This window comes from Cnephaeus nilssonii, assembly GCF_951640355.1.
Source record: "Cnephaeus nilssonii genome assembly, chromosome: 1".
Lineage (NCBI taxonomy): Eukaryota > Metazoa > Chordata > Mammalia > Chiroptera > Vespertilionidae > Cnephaeus > Cnephaeus nilssonii.
The window spans coordinates 44,284,061-44,303,916 of NC_137072.1; the positions used below are offsets into that span (position 1 = coordinate 44,284,061).

The following is a 19,856-nucleotide window of genomic DNA, read 5'->3' on the forward strand; positions in this document are numbered from 1 at the left end:
AGATGCTTATTTCCAGTACCTATTTTAAGAATATTCCAGGGTTTCTGGGGTCAAAATAGAGAGGAACACCACCTCGAGGGGTTGATGAAAGTATGTATTTATTGCAAGGCTCTGCTTTCAAAGGCTTGCTGTTCAGGCTCTGCCTTTTTTAGCACCGAAAAGGGACAGGGGATAGACACTGCTGAGTCTCTCCATTTGGTTGAGTGAAAGATGATTCCCGTTTTGACTCAACCCCAGGCCCCAAAGAGGTCTGAGCTGTGCTCCATGTGCTGGACAAGGGGAAGTGATAAGCAGGAATTATATGAGTCAATTATACTCATTCCAGTGTTCTGAGTTCAGCTGTAGAGAAAACTAACCAAGAAGGTAAAGCATGCACTCTGCAGCCTTGCTGAGGAAAAGAGCTACTACCAATGATGTTTCCCGTAACTAGGAAGGAGCTTGAGAGAGAGGAAGAGAGATTTCTCATTCAGCCGGGATGCTCAAAACAGGTTATAAAAATTACTCCACTAGTTCCTAAAACATACGCTCCAATTGTACCTCAAAAATGAAAAGGAAAATTAGTGTGATTTCCCCAGCACCTTTCTGATGATGGGTTGTGACCAAAGCAGTAGATATGACTAAAATATGTGGCCAGCTGTGTGACCACAAGTTTTGACATGGTAAAATCTCAGGTAATAATGGAGAGGTAGTCAGCAACAATCAGGTGAAGATTCAAACAAATTAAGATCCTCAGGTTGGCAGCTAGAAAATTTCTTTTCACACATATATGAATAAACTTGGCTCTAAATTAAAGGAGAAAGCACGTCTTTGGTCCAAGCAGTCTCTCATCTATTCAGAGTAAATTCCAGACACAGAAAAGAAAAACGCTAAAGTTCAGTGTTGTGAAGGCCTATGAAGGTTGGGGGGCAACATGGGGGCCAGATAGAAGGGGTCAATGGGGGTAAAAAGGGAGACATCTACAATACTGGCAATAATAAAGATAAATTTAAAAAAAAACACTAAAGTTCAACAAATATAGTTTACTTTTAGCATAAGCATGACATAACTGACAACTTTAGCAGCAAAAAATTCTACTAAGTAAAAGAAAATTGACAGCTATTTTACTTACACATATTAGGGAAACATATTAAGAGACACACTTTAAGGAAAATGCTTAGGAATGACTTGTTGGTGGTCTAAGTTTTTGAAACTGCAAACTTGCATGTAGGGGACTGTTGAGCAACAATAGATTGAATTCTTCTAATCTCAAAGCAACAACCAACTGAAAGAACAATATAGCATAAATTCCCTCTTCTAAAAATGATCTTGTGGCATCAGTATTGAAATCCTACTGAACTCTGAATTTTTGAATTGTACTGATTAAATCGGCATACATTACATTTTCAAAGGCCTCAGTTTGTGTCTAATGTTTTGATCAAACTTTTATTTTAGTGGTTTCATTACTAGCATCTTATTAGAGAACATATATCTGAATACGAATAAGGTGAGAAGGGAAAGAGAAGGGCTTTATTTTTTATGGAATTAACAGGAAAGAAACAACCACTTGAGAGCTATGTCCTATTTTCAAGTGTCTTCAAAGCAAAAGTACCTGGCTTAGTACTTCCTGATTCTGCTATTCCCAAACACGGAGACCGAAACGGGGAACTAAAAGCTCCTTTGTGGTGCCCTGGAAACCAGACGTTTGCTTTAGAAATCTAAAACCAAAACCGCATGGCCCACTTCTAAATCCAGTTTCTGAAACGGATTCTTGGGACTGGATTGCCAACAGGCCCAAGGAAAAGAAGTGCAAAATGTGAGAACTCCTGAACAGAAGCAAACCTCAACGCACGCTCCCGTCTACAGTCTCATAGTCATCGCGTTGTGAGTAATGGGGAGAAACGCTCCCAGCACGCCCTTGGCCCCACCTGTCAGGAGCCTGAAATAGCTCAGGCGTGAGGAAGCGAATGTTCTTACTCCCCACGACGCGTGATTTATCATGCAAATACCATAGTGCCAGGTTGCTTGAAATCGGAACTGCACCTTAAATTCACCAACTCGGAGTCACCCACCACAGCACCTCTGCTCTTTCCTATACAACGGTCACTTTCAGGCACAGCTGTACCATAACTGCTTATTGAATAGTGACTGATTATCCAATGTGGCAGGCCTTTCCAGTGATTCCTTTCATAAGACTGAATTTATGAGATAAAACCAAGAAAGGTAATTCCAGGTACACATCTACTCACGTAAGTACAAACTAATGGCGCATTCCCCCCAACCTCCCCAAACCTCCCCCCCCCAAAAAAAAACCCCAAATGTGTTAGACCTACTTACTTGTATCTCAGAAAAAGCCACTGGGTGATCCATAATCCAACTAATATAATCCCATTTATTTCTGATACAGAAAATGCCCACTTCACCCGATCAATGTAATCAAAAAACTTGTCTGGGAGTGGAGGGCTGAGCTCCTTGGGAGGCACCCTCTCGTGTACGACTGTGATCATGACGGTTGTCAGGACGAGGTTGAAAAGAGCGTACACAAACGCGATGCCCGTTTTCCACCACTCCAGGGGAAATTTGCTCCTGGAGTCCGTGGGCATAGAGATTTGGATATAGTCCGGGTACTTTTTGGTGCCCTTCCGCAGCCCATTGGATAAGCTCTTGGGTTTACCGTTGCCATTTTTCTCTTCTTCTTCGGCAGGCTCAGCAGGCCTTGGGTACGTGTTTGCCGGATCGTTGGTTTGATTTTCCATGTGTTCTTCAAGTTTTGCGGTCTCTATGATATCCATTGCCCCCCCCAGTCTTCAGATCCAAAAGGAGATGGGAATGTTCTTAGTAGAAACGCTTTTTAATCCTTCTATTTCCAAGATAAACATGGGCTCTCCAACCGATTCTGTTTCCTGGTGTAAAACGTAGACAGTAGCCGCCAGATGACGGGGCCTCCCATGCAGCTCTCCACCGTGCACCGCCGCTCTCGGGGACGCAGGCCAGCTTCCTTCCCCCAGAGGCCTCACTGCGGCTCCTGTGAAAACAAAGCAAAGCTACGATCAGAAATCGTGCCCCTCCAACTGTCAACCATCCCAAACGGAACATGATCAAAATATGGAAACAAATACCAAAGCCGTTTGCTTTATCAATGTGTCATCAGAACGTAGTTATAGCTGCCGAGATGAATTTATAAAGTACTGAATTGTTTTATCTTAGAATTCTTCTCTTTTTGAGCTGATGTCAGTGTAAACAGGAACATTTTAATAATCAATTCCTTTTAAGTTTCTTTAAAAAGAAGCCAGGACCCAACACTGCAACCACTTCAGCAGCCACTGATACCTGTTGCTAACCATGAAGTCACAATAAGCTAGAACCTCCCCAGATCACATCACTCCTTCCTAAGACAGCATCTTTTCCAGGAACCTTACAGGATAAGAAATTGTGATGACTGCCCCGCCGGCGTGGCCCGGTGGTGGAGCGTAGACCCTTGAACCAGGAGGTCGCCAGTTCCATGTATCAGGGCACATGCCTGGGTTGCACGCAGGAGGCAGCCGATTGATGTTTCTCTCTCATCCATGTTTCTATCTTTCTGTCCCTCTCCCTTCCTCTCTCTCTAAAAACATCAAACCTGGTTGGTGTTGCTCAGTGGTCATGGTTTGATTCCCGGTCAGGGCACATGCCCAGGTTGGGGTGTGCAGGAGGCAGCCAATCAATGATTCTCTCTCATCATTGATGTTTCTATCTTTCTCTCCCTCTCCTTTTCTCTCTCAAATCAATAAAAAAGTATATTTTTTAAAAATCAATGAAAACATATTAAAAAACAAAACAAAACCACTGTGATGAGTACATGCTCTGAATAATTGTTACCCTCTGCATTTGTCAAAAAGTCAACTTTCTATTTTCTTTTTAAAACTCTGGAATCTTGTCCTGGCTGGGTGGCACCAAAAGGTTGTGGGTTCGATTCCCAGTTAGAACACATACCTAGTAGGTTTGCAGGTTCAATCCCTAGTTGGGGCTCACATGGGAGGCAACCGATCAATGTTTCTTTCTTTCTCTCTCTCTCTCTCTTAAAAGTCAATACACATATCCTCAGGTGAGGATTTTAAAAAAAAATACACAAAAAACCTGTAATCTTTTAAAGTGACCACTCCTCAGAATATTCGAGAACTAAATGACACTGCCTCAGTTTACCCTTTCATAGTCAGAGATGCACACCACACACCAGGAAAGCGGACAGCCTTCAAAATAACACAAAGCCTTAGAGACACAAAGCCTGAGCTACATCTCATTGAGGTCACAAACTCCACTTGTTTCCTGCAGGAGAAAAGAACATACTACAACTGGCATGGCAAATGAGTAACATTCTGACGCAGCCACCACAATTTCTGGCAAACAGCAGAAACAGGCACCGAGGGGGCCGGCGCGGGCACTTACCCGCCGCGACCCCAGTGAGGGAAGGGTGCCTTCAGCAGACGCTCCACGAGCTCCGAAGAGCAAAGACTCCTTCCCAGCCCGAGCACCAGCACCCACTCTTTATACTCGCTGGCCACACGGCCCCAGCTGTTCTCAATTTAGGAAAGCAGCATTTAGCCCGACTGCAGATCCCGGCCACCTGAAGAGGCTTCCAAGCCTTCTAATTAGTCCTCGGCTTGAGCACACTGTACAATTTAAGCAGAATCCTCTGCATTTTAAAGGCCTCTCTTTCAGGGTAACTTCAGGGAAAAATTAAGGAGGAGGAAAAACTCAAAGTGGTGACAGCTAAGCCTTCATTTGCCGAAAGAAAAAAATAAAAAAGTTGTTAAAATGACACAGTTAATAAGTACAGGCCATGTTTGTTGGGAGTTGTGGATGGTAAACAGGGCGACCACAAGTGTTTACTGTGCACCCAAATGCCCCAGTGATGCGGGGTACCAGGGGCAATTAAAAGGAGTCAAAAGAAAAAAACCAACAAAATGACACCGACCTGAATATTCACCCAAAAGGGCTCCCAGTCTAACCGAAGACGCAGAACTGAAGCGACCAGACTATTTGAGAAGACTGAATGGCACGTTGTGCGAGGAAGGAGGTGGTCCCTCGACAAAGGCAGCTTTGCTTTAACCCTGCTCCCCCGACGAGACGGGTCCACAGAGAGGCACAGGCCATCTCGGGGGAAGCAGACGCAGGAGCACGTCAGCCTGGCAGGGACCCGGGGGGTGGTGCGAGGACGGCGATACCTGCCCGCCGAGGGAGAGGACAAGCATCTCGGACATCTCACTCACTCTTGTCCCTGTGGACACCCCAGCTGCTAGCACACGAGAGTCGGATGAGAAGGAAGCAGTGTCCCTCTGTAAAACGGGGTTCCCTGATCCTCTGTGGCAGCCTGGCACACGGTTGTGGGAAGAGTAAACATAACGAAGAGGTGCCTCAGTAAGGCAGTGTCAGAAACAAACCTTCAACCCCATGGGGGACTGTTCCTAACGGAGGGAGCAAAGCACCCACACAGCCATCACCTGCCTCGTTTTACCAACTCTCGGCTATCCCACTCATAGCACCCTGCCAAACGCCACCCAAATTCCCCCCCCCCCCCACTTTCCTATTCCACATGCTGCGCGCCTGGCATTTGTATGGGAAAGAAGCCTGTGATTTTAAAACCCAGGTCCACCCATGGACACACAGATGGTCTTTAGAAGGTGGCTACCCAGTTCTAGAACACAGAATGCAGAACAGAAGAAAATCCAATTAGTCACTTTTTTTTTTTTTTTTTTTTTTTAAAGAGGAAGTGCTCTGCCACTCACCTCATGGGACAACTGTGAGGATGACTGAAATAATTAATCTTGGAGAGCTCTGTGCTCCCGGGAGTAGGAGCACTCTGTGAGGGCAGAGCCCATTTATCGTCATTAGTGGCTCGACTGATATTTTCCTTGGGATTTCATTAAGCAGATTCAATATACTAACCACAATCAGCAAGTGTCAACCAGTCCTGGGCGCACTGTTGGTCGTCGAGATGATGATTACAACACACTCATTCCTGTGGTAACCCTGCCCTACCAGTAAGGATCTGGGGGAGTGACAAAGGCCACAGTAGTTCCTCTCCGTGGATGGCAATCCCATTCGCTCATGTGCTTAGCGTGCTCTACCTGAGCACGGAGCGGAGGGAGGGCTTTCAAGGCCTCTGACATCGCAAAGTACTAGAAGTTAACCTGGATCGTTAAAGAGCTAAAGATCTCCATAAAGTAATCTCCCTTTGGAAGGCACATGCAAACTCTGAAACTTTTAGTACACCGATATTGTTCTGTTAAGATTTTTGTTTTTTTTTTAGAAATAGGTATGATTTATTCCAGAAATGCAAGAAAGGTTTCAAATTAATAAATGATTGTAATAAAATATATGTAAAAAGAAATGGTCATCTTGAGTGAAGTCAAAAAGGCATTTGATAAAAAAACTTTTGGGAAAGTTTTCAGTAGTAAAAATAGCAGTATACACTGAGTGGCCAGATTATTACGATCTCTGAATGCATAATAATCTGGCCACTCAGTGTATATCCTATGTAATAAAAGGCTAATAGGCAAATTGTCCCCTCGACCAGGAGTTTGACCAGCAGGCAGGCCGGCCAACCGCCCATGTCCCCTCCCCCTGGCCAGGCTGGCCAGATCCCACCCATGCACGAATTCATGCACCGGGCCTCTAAAATATATATATACACACACACACACACACACACACACACACACACACAAACACTGAGTGGCCAGATGATTATGCGTTCAGAGATCACAATAATCTGGCCACTCAGTGTATATAGCTGCGCTCCTTCGATGCCCACATCAGTTTTAGCTATGTGTATGTGTTCTCGCAGCTGGTGAAAGAAGACTTCCACAGCTGTGCCGCTTTTCAGCCCTAAGAAAACTTAAGAAGTTTTTTTGTGAAATTACAAGAAAACACATCATTTTGCTTCTATGTTTTATTTCTGTTACCTCTATTATACCATAGAGGGCTTGATATTACCATATTATATACATCAGTAGTCATTTTCTCCTAATCTCAATAGGGTTGTTCCTTAATTTGACAAACTGATTCTCTGCTTCAGCAGGAAGCAGATGGAAGTGTCAGTGGAAGGTTTGCACTGGTAGATATTAGACTGTTTACGTAAGTATATTGGGGTAATGGCTCCGAGTTAGTCTATTTTGTGGGTTATCCAAAGGAGACAAGGATGTACGAAAAACATCTCTACAAGTATGCTTGAAAATTGGAAATAGCGTAATATCCAAAGACAATATATCAGTTAAATAAATTATGGTTATCTTATTATAAAATCTATGTTTTGATATAGTACCTATGAAACTGTGAGACAAGTATATAAATCTACACTAATAAAAGAGAAAGATGCAAATTGACCGTACCTTCACAACACCCACCAGCCAATCAGGAGTATGCAAATTAACTCAACAAAGATGGTGAGTTAATTTGCATACACAGGCGCCCAGCAGCCGGGGGTGGGACGTCGCCATGGTGACGACGCAGGCGTTTTGCACCACCCCAGCCGCTCTGGCCTCTGGGCAGGTGGGAAGGCGGAAAGGCGGCTCCAGGCCGGAGCAAAGGCTGCGCCAGCAGCCAGAGGAAGGAAGGCCCATTCTGCACGAATCTTCGTGCATCGGGCGTCTAGTAGTATATAAGAAGGGTACAGTGTTGAATTAAGTAGAAACGTAGATCTGAATAGATGAAGAACCTCATTAATTCATTTCAGAGATTAGGGATCAAAAAAGGGAGCCGGCCATGTGACACATACTCAAGGCTTTAAGAAGAGGTACAAGTCTGAAACTGGAGACACGGCTCCCCCAGCCGTTCTGACCCAAGGCTCTCTGACAGCAGACACAGGTTCCGGCTGCAGGGCTTAGAAATTCTTTGCTGCTAGATTTGTATGTCTGCCTAGTTAGACATTTGAAGTGGTTAAGAAGACAATGTATTAAAAGTGTAAATTATCATTTAAAAATTCAGGAAACCTCTAAGCTTATATATGGGTTTTAATGTGATCTGTTACTTCTATGTAATCCGCTGAAGATGGAAGTTAAACACTGATCAAAGAAAATGTGTTTGTTAACATTTACAAATTGGAAAATAAAAGAGATTTAAACCTTGAGCTTAAAGGTTTAAAAAAAACAACTAGGTCTTGAAACAAAATGTATTGAATTGAATATCAATGAAAACAAATAGCCAGTTATTTTATTAGCAGACACAAAAGCTTTCTCAAGGCCTTAAAAAACTCAGTTGTCCACCATTAAGGCATTAAAAAGTCAAGTTGTAGAGTAAAACAGCCACAAAGAAACATTTTTCAGTACCTTACTCAAGTGCCATTAGCAAATGTAACTTATGTGTACTTACTGTGCTTTGTGTATTATCTACTTAATCCTCATACCAACCCTAGGAAATACTGTAAAGAAAAGAAATTGAGATAAAGTAAGATGCTCAAGGTCAGACAGGTGGGAATGGCAGAGCCCAGACTTGAACCAGAAATCTGACCTCGGGGGCTCTTGTTCTAATGGCACACCACCACCTCCATGCCATTTATTACATGTCAGAGGTCTACAAGAGTCATTGGAAAAGATTGAGACAATCGATTTTAAGGTCCCCACCCCACAAAAGAGATACGTAAATACACAGCAAAGTCCTCTAGATAATATTGCAGGTATTTTTAAATCTTTGTAATTTTGCAAAAATTAATATATACCAAGAAAAATTTTAATATATCATTCAACCCTCTTGTGGGAGCTAGGGGAAAAGAAGTCTGATAAGTATTTCCCTGTTATGCATATGTGTAACTGTTACTAGTAAACCACCAGATTAAATTTATAATACAGGTGTATCACTTCATGTTAACAGGATCCAATTTAGCTAAGAAATTTTATGCCCATGAAGTTTTTTCTGAGACCAAGACACCTTAGCTTTTCCTTATTAACATTCTTAGAGCTTAACGTATTTATAAAAATTTTCCCACCTAAAATCATTAAGTACCAACAAGCTTATGGATACAAGGGCACCTGCCTTAGGAGTCATGGGATTCTATTGCAGAAGCACCCACAAAATTTGTTAAATATTTTTACTAGAGTGTTTTTGAAACCTGAAAAGAAGACACTTGCTTACTAAAAAATTATGTATATACTAGTATGTGTGTGTGTGAAATACTTTCCCAACAAAAGTAACATGGAAAAGAGTCCTTGAAAGACCAGTAGACCCCACACTTGTGTAGGTAACTGATAGATTTAAATTAGGGAAATGGGCGGGCTTGTACGGTAGCTTGGTGACACTATTCTGAGGATAGATTAGGGAAAACATTTTTTTAATGTCAAAAACAGAATTGAAAAGTCAGTTACTGCCTTTCTGAACTTTGGGAGAGATATGCTTGGGTAGAGGATAGACTAAAAATATCCCATATGAAGGTAGATTGGACAATATTAGTTCTGTATCCAGTTGTTGTAAGAGAAAGATTCACCTATCAATAGTGGTTACCTAGGACGGCAGGTGGGAATGAAGAGCAAATAGGCTGGAAGTTTCTTTTCGGGGTGATGGAAATGTTCTAAAATTAGTGACAATGGCTGCACAATTCGGTAAATTTACTAAAAATCATTGCATCGTGCGCTTTTAAAACAAATGAACTTTATAGTAAGTTATAATTCATTTAAGCTGTTGAAAGGAAGATAGAGCTCATCGAGATAAATGGTTCCTGAAGAATTAGAAAATCAAGGACTATCCCATATTCTATTACAATCCAGGCTCACGTATCCCTTTAAAGTGTTGTACTTACCAGCTGAGCACTTCTTCAGCAGTGATTCTGAAATAACACACACTCCTACAGACAAGACCAAGGCCAATGAAAAGCAGACTGTTTAACAAGATTTGTGTAAACTGTGCTCCAAAAATAAATTTGTAACTAAATAATATAAAGTGACCAAAAAACCAGGTGAGTTTTCTAATAGAACTCATCAAAATTTACTAGGAGTTGAATTAAAAGGAAAAGATGATCTGTCTTATTTCTCACTAAAAAGAATTGCTCACTTTAACAGGCGAGGTGACAATTTAATACTTGCTGAAATGAATGAGTGTTTACCCAGAGCAAATATTAGCTGTGCAAATTTGAAAACAATGCCTTGTGAGGTTGGGAGTATCTCCCAAGAAGGGGTATTTGTAGGAGCCCGAGGTATTGAGGGGGCGGAGCAGTCCTCAGCCACATCAACTGTTTCGGATTTCTAAGTTTGAGTCAATAAAGGACCATCACCAAAATTTGACTTGAAAAATGTTCCACAGGATGTTTTACAATGTGGCTTCTATTTTCTAGCTGTTACTCTTTTTACTGGTGGCTGGAGAATTCCCACGATCAGATCTGACCACGTCTATTTTGGAAAAACAACACTGAAGCCTGGGCCTGAGGGAAGGGAAGCCCTGCAGTCTGGGGAGAGGAACCTTACAGAGCGGAGGAGTCCCACGGAAAGACAATTTACAAATACACAAATGAATGAATACATGAGTGAGTAGGGAAGACAGGATAAACAGATTAGAATTACAGAGTGGATGGATTAGGTAGGTAAGGTGGACAGACAGGCAGGCTGACTGGGGCCCTGAAGACAGAAGAGGGCTGTAAAAGGAGGTCAAAGGTTAGGGAATATTTAAAATAATCCTTTCAATGTCTTTTGGGATACACTGTAAATCAGAAGTTCTCAGAATTAAGGGGTATAGTGGGGACACATCACGCTCTTTTCCCAAAAGCTGGCCTATGCTTGCCCCTGCCCCTTTCCCCAGCCCCCATTCCTGGTCTGTCTAGGAGACCTTAGAGAATGTCTGGAGGGTGGGAGTGGGGAGAACGCCAGTGGTTTCTTCCTTTTAGTGTTGAGGAAAAAGAACTAGGCTGGAATTCTCTACTTCCCACCATTTCCAATGTACCCACGGCCTCAGAGAATTAGCTGGGTTGCAGGCTTATCTTTGAGTTTAAATGCTTATCTACTTTAGCAGGTGAGCAAAAGACATCCTCTATAATTTACACAGACATTTGTACGTTGAATAATCTTCAGGTAGGTGTCACTACAATCATTCCACAAAACTGGCATGACCGGCTCCATGTTTCATGGTCAAACAAAGGCAGCCAGCACTTGTATAGCATAAACACGTGGAGGCTTTATCAGAAAGGCTAAACCTGACAGTCTAACTGAACGACAGTGCTAACTACCTGCTTCTACATTCCTCTTCTTCCCTATATGCCCCCAAGACTTACATACCTAGAAGTTGATTCCTGTAGGTTTGAATACTTATTTCTCTGGGATAGGTGTCTATGCAGATTACCCATTAAAGTGAGAAGTTTCTGGTAACTATAACAAACATTCCATTTAATATTTTCAGGAGATTTAAGTCTGATATTGGAGCTTGTATGTTCTCTTAAGAACAGTGGCTGGTCTACGAAAGACAGAAGCAGAAGGTGGATCTAACAGTTTAATATCATACTCCCCTAACCACACTTTTTCTAAATGATGTTAGAGATCTCAGTCTAAGTCAATAAACAGATCACCACCAGAGTCAACAGTGTATTTCCTTGTCAACAACAACAAAGATGTTTTCAAGTTTGGAAGCATAGTATCTTATTACAGGAAAACCATGCTAAGAAAAAAGAAGAAAAAAAAAGTTCCTTAAAAATAATTTCATAACTGTCTACTTTTACAGATAAAGCTCCTTTATTCCATGCCGTTCAGATTTCTTAGAAATATACCTATTGGTTTCTCTGTCTACCACATGGTGACCAAACTGTGTGTGTATTTTATATGATTTCAAAAAAGTTTGCACTGAATAATATGAACAGGCTACTATAATGGATATTTTAAAACAGCATCTTGAAACACTGCTTGCTGTTTACTAGTGCATTAGAGTGAGACTGAAGTGAAATTACCTTTAAGCAAGAATCCAGGGCGAGGAGTTCAATAATCCTGCTCTAGTGTGGAGGCAAAAGCAGAGGCTTTAGGGGAAACATTTAGCCAGGCGCCTGTGGGCAGTACATGCTGTGGTTACGGCAGAGAGCAGATGTCTAAGAACAGGACGCTTACTCAGTCCCAGTGCTGCTGTGCAAATGACACAAGCTACACAATTTCCTTGCAGAGTTCTGAAGTCTAGAATTAGACATCAACGGGCTATTGGTTATCACATTTCTGCTTAGTGCTCTGTGCCAACAACACAAATGCAAGAAGTATCTTAATGCAGCCTGAGAGATTTAGGGGAGCACTACCTGATACCCAGGATTAACACTGAAAAATTAAGGAGAAGGAAGGTTCTAGAATGTGCACCTTTGGCAGGTTAGCCCCATCTGCTTGTGGCCATTTTGGTGTGCTTCCCCAGACCCTGGTAGAGGGCAGAGGTGAGTAGGGGGCATGAGGAAGGCTAGATGGCCCTGTGATTCTGAAAGTCCTGTGTTTCAGCCCACCTGGATCCTCCAGGAAAAGAAAAAACATGAAAGGAAAGGGACCATGGCAGACCCAGAAAGCCCTGTAAAAGCCTACCTTTCTCATTCACGTCCGCCAGTCAAAGAATGTTCTACAAATAAAGTAACAGAGAATGTATTCTACTCATGGACGGTATATGCTGTTTTCAGCTTCCATCAAAAACACAGGGCTGTGTATTTTCTAGAGTTGCTTTCGCATGACTTGCAGAAGGAGCCATTATATATATATACCATATAAAAGCCCAGCGACCAAACTGCCAACAACCAGAACGACTGGTCGACCAGTCGCTATGACGCACACTGACCACCAGGGGGCAGACACTCAATGCAGGAGCTGCCCCCTGGTGGTCACAGCTGACCGGGATGAGCAGCTGCTCCTGCAGCGGGAGCAGCCGCTAACAGGCCTAGGGTGAGGCCGAGTCTCTGCACCTATCAAATACCTGAGATAGTCCAGACTCTGGCCTGACCCCACCAGCTGATGCAGGCCTTCTAAGGTGTGTTCTAGAAAGAGTGCAGGGAGCTGGCATAACGGATGGAAAGAGGGGACATGACTGTGGATCCCCCCGGGGAGGCTGTCCTGATGGCTGAGGATCCTGGAGCACGGCTGCCCTGAACATCCCCGATGGTGTCACCGACCTGGCATCACACATCAAGGACATTCACTGAGCAGCTTTGGGGTGCAAAGCTCTCCACCAGGTTCCTCCAGGACACAGAACATGCCTTTACCCAAGACATTACCCCGAAATATCAGCTCAGACTAATTTCCTCCTTCAGCAGCCGCTCAGAGGGCAGGTCCACACTGCTCGGCTGACCAGGATGAGCGTTGCTCCCACAGCGGGCCAATCCCCGCAGGCCACGCCTCCCACCAGTGCACGGATGCGTGCACCAGGCCTCTAGTGAGACTATAAAAAGCAACTCCAGAGCAAATGAGGTAAGTGTATTTGCCTCTAGTTTCTCCCGGAATTTAAACTGCTATGTTGTATTTAAATAAATTATTTCTCTCAAAAGCACTAATTTGACCAATGTTTCCAATCTGGGCTTTGGTTTCTGCAAATAACTCAGAAATGGTGAATTGTGTTTCCTAAGTTTGGGTCTATGAATGGGGACCCCAACTTCCCAACCCAATCCAACACGAGGAACAATACCCTTGGGAAAGAAGCAGCAAAATACCTTAAAAGGTTAAACTCCTGAGTCTAACAGGATGCCACTTTAGCAATATCTGGATAGTCAGAATGCCTGCTAACAGACAGAGGGGCTTTTAGAGGAACATGACATTTTGCAGAAGTCAATCCCAATGTCTTTAGCAAGAACAAATGATCCAGGAACCTTCAGCTTTGTAAGGTGTTTTCATGCATGTGTCTCTTAAAACAAGAACAGTTCACTCAAGACTTTTTCCAACTGTGCTGGTTCACAAAGTTGAAAAGCAAAGTTTCTAATCCTACATAATAAAAGCCTAATATGCTAAGTGTCCAACTGTTTGACCAGTCGCTATGATGTGCACTGACCACCAGGGGGCAGACGCTCTGACTGGTAGGTTAGCTTGCTACTGGGGTCTGGCTGATCAGGACTGGGTGAGACAGGCCGAATACACCCTGGAGCTCTCTCACGGTCCCTCCCTGGCCCCGATCATGCATGGGTGGGGTCCCTCCCCTGGCCTGCACCCTCTCTCAATCTGGGACCCCTCGGGGGATGTCGGAGAGCCGGTTTCAGCCCGATCTGGTCAGGCCAGGCCAAGGGACCCCACCTGTGTACCATGCCTCTAGTAATTAAATAAATGTGTTTTTTGTTGCCTACTCTCCTCAACTTCCCCTGCCTGGAACTTGAAGACTCTACCCCAAAGTGTAGAGTCTTCTGGTATAAAGGTTGTGAAAGAATGCTTGCATACCATTGATTATGTAGTGATTCTTAGTCAACTGCCCACTGCCCTTAAGCAAAATAATCTAGAACAGGATACACAGTCACTGTTTTGTATTTCTTTTAGGAATACCATACCATGAGAAATTTAGTTCCAATATATCCAAGCCATCCCCTCCAGGAGATAATTAGAAAAACAAGAAAAAGAGTTTGGAAAAGAAAGGAGAAGAACAAGTAAGAGTTTTTACAGTGAAGCCTTGAAAAAAGAAAAGAAAATATAGAGAAGTAAAAATAGGCATGATTGTTGGCTCTCAGGGGCCCAAAGTAAGACATGCTGTAAAAGGCCAGCTTACAGCCTGGGAAGCGCACAGGCAACGGAGCTGAGCATCAGTCTCTGTCATCAAAACCAGGACAGCCCTGCCCTGCCGGTGAGGCTCAGTGGCTGAGCATCCACTCATGCACCAAGAGTCCTGGTCTGGGCAGGTTCAATTCCTGGTCTGGGCACATGCCGGAGTTACTGGCTTCATCCCCAGTAGGGGGAATGCAGGAGGCAGCAGATTGATGTTTTTCTCTCATTGATGTTTCTCTCTCTATATATATCCCTCTCCCTTCCTCTTTCTAGAAAGTCAATTAAAAAACAACAACATCATCAAAAAACCGAAAACAAAACAAAAAAAGCAGGACAGCCCTGAATATTTGGACGGAAAACCAAACTGGGGTAGGGGTTAGAGGTAGGAGCAGCAACAGTCTTGAAAATCTGGGACAACCTACACTGCCATTTATACCTTAGCAATTATAAACACAACTACGGCCCTAACCGGTTTGGCTCAGTGGACAGAGCGTCGGCCTGCGGACTCAAGGGCCCCAGGTTTGATTCCGGTCAAGGGCATGTGCCTTGGTTGCGGGCACATCCCCAGTGGGGCGTGTGCAGAAGGCAGCTGATCGATGTTTCTCTCTCATCGATGTTTCTAACTCTCTATCCCTCTCCCTTCCTCTCTGTAAAAAATCAATAAAATCTATTTAAAACAAAACACAACTACAACTGAAATTAAGTTTGCATGTCACAAGAGTCAGTCTATTTAGCGGAAACTGTTAGTTATCATATATAAATAATCAAATAGACATAATTAAAACATGAATATAAGTAAATTCTACACAAACAATATACAAAAATATATTACAACTATGATTATTTATTTATTCAAGACTTTCTCTTGGGGCCTTGGCTCTCATCTTTCTTGGCACGTTAAGTCAGCTTTTCATTCTCACACCCTTTGCAGTGAAGGCCAGTGATTCCAGGAACCTAACTGGAAGCCACCCTCATACACACCATTGCGAGCACGTGGAAAGAGACGGAGGCAGAGAGAATATCCATGCAGTGAGTGGGGAATGTGTGGGCAAGAAGGCAGAAGAAGGGGGTAACATTGCCGGGGCCCAGTCTCAGAGCCAGAACTCATTTCCTTGGTTTCTACTTGGGGTTGATTTCCCCTAATCCTCTGCTGACAAATCCTAGGCCACAAAGCTCCTATGACTAAATATTTCCCAATATTTATAACAAAAACTTCCTCCAGAATGTCATACTGACGAATTAACACACAAGCTTCTACCCATAATAATCCATGGATAGGAACACTGGAAGGTGACCTTGACACAAAGCCCACTAAATGCCATTTAAGCTGTAATGGAAAACAGTCTGAAAACTGAAATGAATTGCTGGTGGGATCATAAGTTGGTACAATTCTTTTGAAGATATGTCTCTCTCTCTTTAAACATATGCTGAGTTTTGTTTGTTTGTTTGTTTGTTAAAGCTAATATCTCTTTTTTTTAAAAAAAATATTTTATTGATTTTTTACAGAGAGGAAGGGAGAGGGATAGAAAGCTAGAAACATCGATGAGAGAGAAACATCGACCAGCTGCCTCCTGCACGCCCCCTACCGGGGATGTGCCCGCAACCAATGAACATGCCCTTGACCGGAATCGAACCTGGGACCCTTCAGTCCGCAGACCAATGCTCTATCCACAGAGCCAAACCGGTTTCGGCTAAAGCTAATATCTCTTGACATAGTAACTCTACGACTGAGAATTTTGGAACATGTCTTAATTACAGAAAAAAAAAAATTACCCAACAATGTACTCAGTGAAACAATCTAAATCCAAGTAGGAGAGTAAAGTATCCATACAATATATTAAATTTATTGTTTTAAAAACAGCCCTGTATTCTTATTTTCATAAAAATGTAAAAGTATGCACTAAAAAGAGACCAAGTTAATAAATATACCAAAAGAATATCAGATGTTAATGCTGGTGGTAGGATTTAGAAGTTATTTTTCTTTTCCTTTGCACTTTCCTATTTTTTCCAAATTTTCTGTGATAAAAGTATTCATCCTTGCAAATGCTTATGAAAGCATTTTAAAATAGTTTCTAAAAATTATGCTTATGGTTTAATGACAAGGAAACGGCAGTTATAATTTCAGTGATGCAAAGATGCATATTACATATATAAAAAGAATCTGAAAAAATATAGCAAATATTAACACTATTTGATGAGTTTATGGGCAGTTTTATTTTTTATTTATTCTCAACTGCATTTTCTAATTTTCCACATTAAACATTCTTATAATCAGGAAAATACTAACGGCTATCTTAACTATACAAGTACTGACAGAGCTCACCGGGAGAATGCGCTTTGGTTTTAAAAAGGTCTTGTGTTCGTACAATTTGAAGTATGTAAAAAATGCATGTACAGAAAAGTCCGCACAAGTTCACAAAAATATTAAGAATGGCTGCCGAAGTGGTAGGAGGGTGAGATTTTTTTCCTTCCTACATTTGTATATGGTCCATATTTTTGAAATGTTCATTATAAATGTGTTAATTTATAGCTAAAAGTATCAGAAACCAGGTATAGTTGTTACTATGCTGCCACAGAAGTATTTATTAACTGAAATCTCTATTTCATGTTTTCAACTCAGCCTCAATGAACTGCAATAAAAAAATGTATGTTTTGATTGTTGTGTTTTTGGGAAAGTCTGCATTGTTGCTGCTGCTGGAGGAAGCCTGATAAACTAATAACTATTTGGATGTATGAGCCCTAATCTGAAGTGCATCTATTCAATTCAATTAAGTCTTTATTTAGTGCCAACTTCCAAGAAGAGACTTAATTGTGCAAAAGAGTGATGTCTTTTCTGCAGGGTTTATGAGCAAGAAAGGAGTGAGCACTGCTTTATAACGAACCATTTTCATATAATGGATGTCACTCAGTACGTCACAAACTAAAAACCAGTCACTTATTTGGTGTTGTTCTCCTGAAGAAAACCAGCTGCCAAATAGAGAATCAGGCTGAACTGGGTTTGATGGAAAAGAGGATTCAGTCAAAAATGCAAATCCCTAAGCTAGCTTTTATAAATATTGGTAATCTTTGTGCACCAAGGATGTTTTAATAAGCTTGTGCATTTGAGCATTTTTAAAAACATTTTTCCTGATACTTGGTGGATTCTTGCCTTATTGTACTCATTCATTATCAGCTAACAGTTTCTGTCCTCTACTCTCTGTGATAACAAAACTTTGGATATAAGCTAAAATTACCAAATGATTAGTTAAATCAAGTACAGCATTCAAGAGTATAGACCCTATTTACAGAAATCATTTTAACAAATATAAAGAACGATTGGTAACATTAACTTAATCCAGTTTGCAAAAATCCATTACAATATTACTGAGTTACAATCCCAAGTGTTCCAAAATTCTAATTTCGTATCTTTAAAAAAAAAATTAGTATTATTGCCCTAGCTGGTTTGGCTTAGTGAATAGAGTGTCAGCCTGCGGACTGAAGGGTCCCAGGTTCCATTCAGGTCAAGGGCACATGCCCTAGTTGTGGGCTCAATCCCTAATAGGGGGTGTGCAGGAGGCAGTCAATCAATGATTCCCTCTCATCATTGATGTTTCTATCTCTCTCTCCCTCTCCATTCCTCTCTGAAATCAATAAAAAAATAAACTTAAAAAAACTAGTATTGTTCCCCCTAATTTCAAAAGCTATTTGTTGCCTACTCTGAATCACTTCTAGGAATGTATCTTAAAGATACTGCATAAGCATGAAAAGATAGTTTTCCAAATTCACTAATCAGAATTTTTTGGAAAAGATGCATTTAAAAATTCACAACTTTGGATTTCAGAAAGATTGTAGGTACATATACCATATATTAGATATATTGGGTCACATAGCTCATACTGGATTTGGGAAACACCAGATAACCAAACATTAATATATCTGAATGAGACATAGGAATATATTCACATTAAGTTGGCTGAATAAAGACTATAAAGAAATTTCGGTCAGTTCAAGAAGGGTGTTAACACCAAAGTTTATTAAAGGAAGGAGGGAAGAAAAGAAGGAAAGACAGAAGGAAGGGAGGGAGGAGGAGAGGGAGGAAGGAAGGGAGAGGAGAGAGGAGAGGAAGGAAGAGAGGGGAGGGAGGAAGAGATGGAGGGGAGGGAGGAGAGGGAGAAAGGAAGGGAGGGGAGGGAGGCAGAGAGGGAGGGAGGAAGGAAGGAAGGGAGGGGAGGGAGGAAGGGAGTGGAAGGAGGGGAGGAAGGAGGAGCCTTTTGTTTTTAGAGTTTAGATTTTGAAATTACAGATAAATGATTCTGGACCTATTAACCTTTTGCACTCGGATGTCGAGTGTGACTCCACACGGTTAGCATTAGAATAAAGGAATAGAGAAAAAAGCAAGCGACTGCAAAGGGTTAAGACTAAAACCATACTGTCCAACATGATGGGACTTGAGTTTCCTTTTTACTTTTACTTCTATCTGGTATATGGTTTTACTAAACTTCAAATATTTTTTCAGGCACTTCTCTAAAAGTTGTTACAAAAGTTTTTTTCATTGCTCATTGTTTGTTTGTTTGTTACATTATAAATATGTTTTGTTTGTACAATAAAATAACACCACACAATGTTGGGTGAGGGAATGAAGTTGCAAAATAGTGAGGAAACACTGTGTTATGTATAAATAAATTACATGGTTGCTGGAAAGGGGCTACTACATGGAACAGTAATTTTACCATTTTTGTACTGGAAAATAAAATAGCAGCACGCTCTGAATTTAACTGCCTAAAAAGTCAGACAATTATTCACTCAACAATATATAGTAAGTACCTACTCTGAACTGGGCACTGTTGTAAGGATACAACAGTGTTTAAAAAGTCACTTCCCTCATGCTTACATTCTGTTAGCATATAACAGGAACAATAATAATGAAAAGATTAAGTGCCATGAAGAAAAATAAAGTAGGATGGGGCAACAAAAAACACGAGGGCTATTCAAACTAGCCTTATGAGGTAATATTCCATACAAACATTTTAAATGAATACTCATTATCCTGGGGAAAATCAAAGTACCATCAAGTCAAAGGACTATCGAGAACATCTATATTCCAACCTGCTGAGACCCAAGTACAGTAAACAGCTTCTAAAACCTGTATAAATATAGCTTTCTAAAACTAAAAAGGTATTTCACTGAAAATGCTCCCATACTTACTCAATTATGGATTTTTGTCTTTCAGTTCTTTTCCATTTCTAATAGACCAAA

The 19,856-nt window shown here is 41.7% G+C and overlaps 1 protein-coding gene across 11 annotated transcripts in view; it reads right to left on the minus strand.

Moving 5' to 3' along the window:
- Positions 1-19,856, minus strand: part of SGMS2 (sphingomyelin synthase 2) — an 82,883-nt gene that overhangs the window by 14,280 nt on the left and 48,747 nt on the right. For all 11 annotated transcript variants that reach the window (XM_079773324.1, XM_079773321.1, XM_079773330.1 and 8 more), the window contains one exon: positions 2,314-3,001. In XM_079773324.1, the coding sequence (XP_079629450.1) occupies positions 2,314-2,768 (455 nt within the window). In that variant the 5' untranslated portion in view covers positions 2,769-3,001. The remainder of the gene's footprint in view (positions 1-2,313; positions 3,002-19,856) is intronic.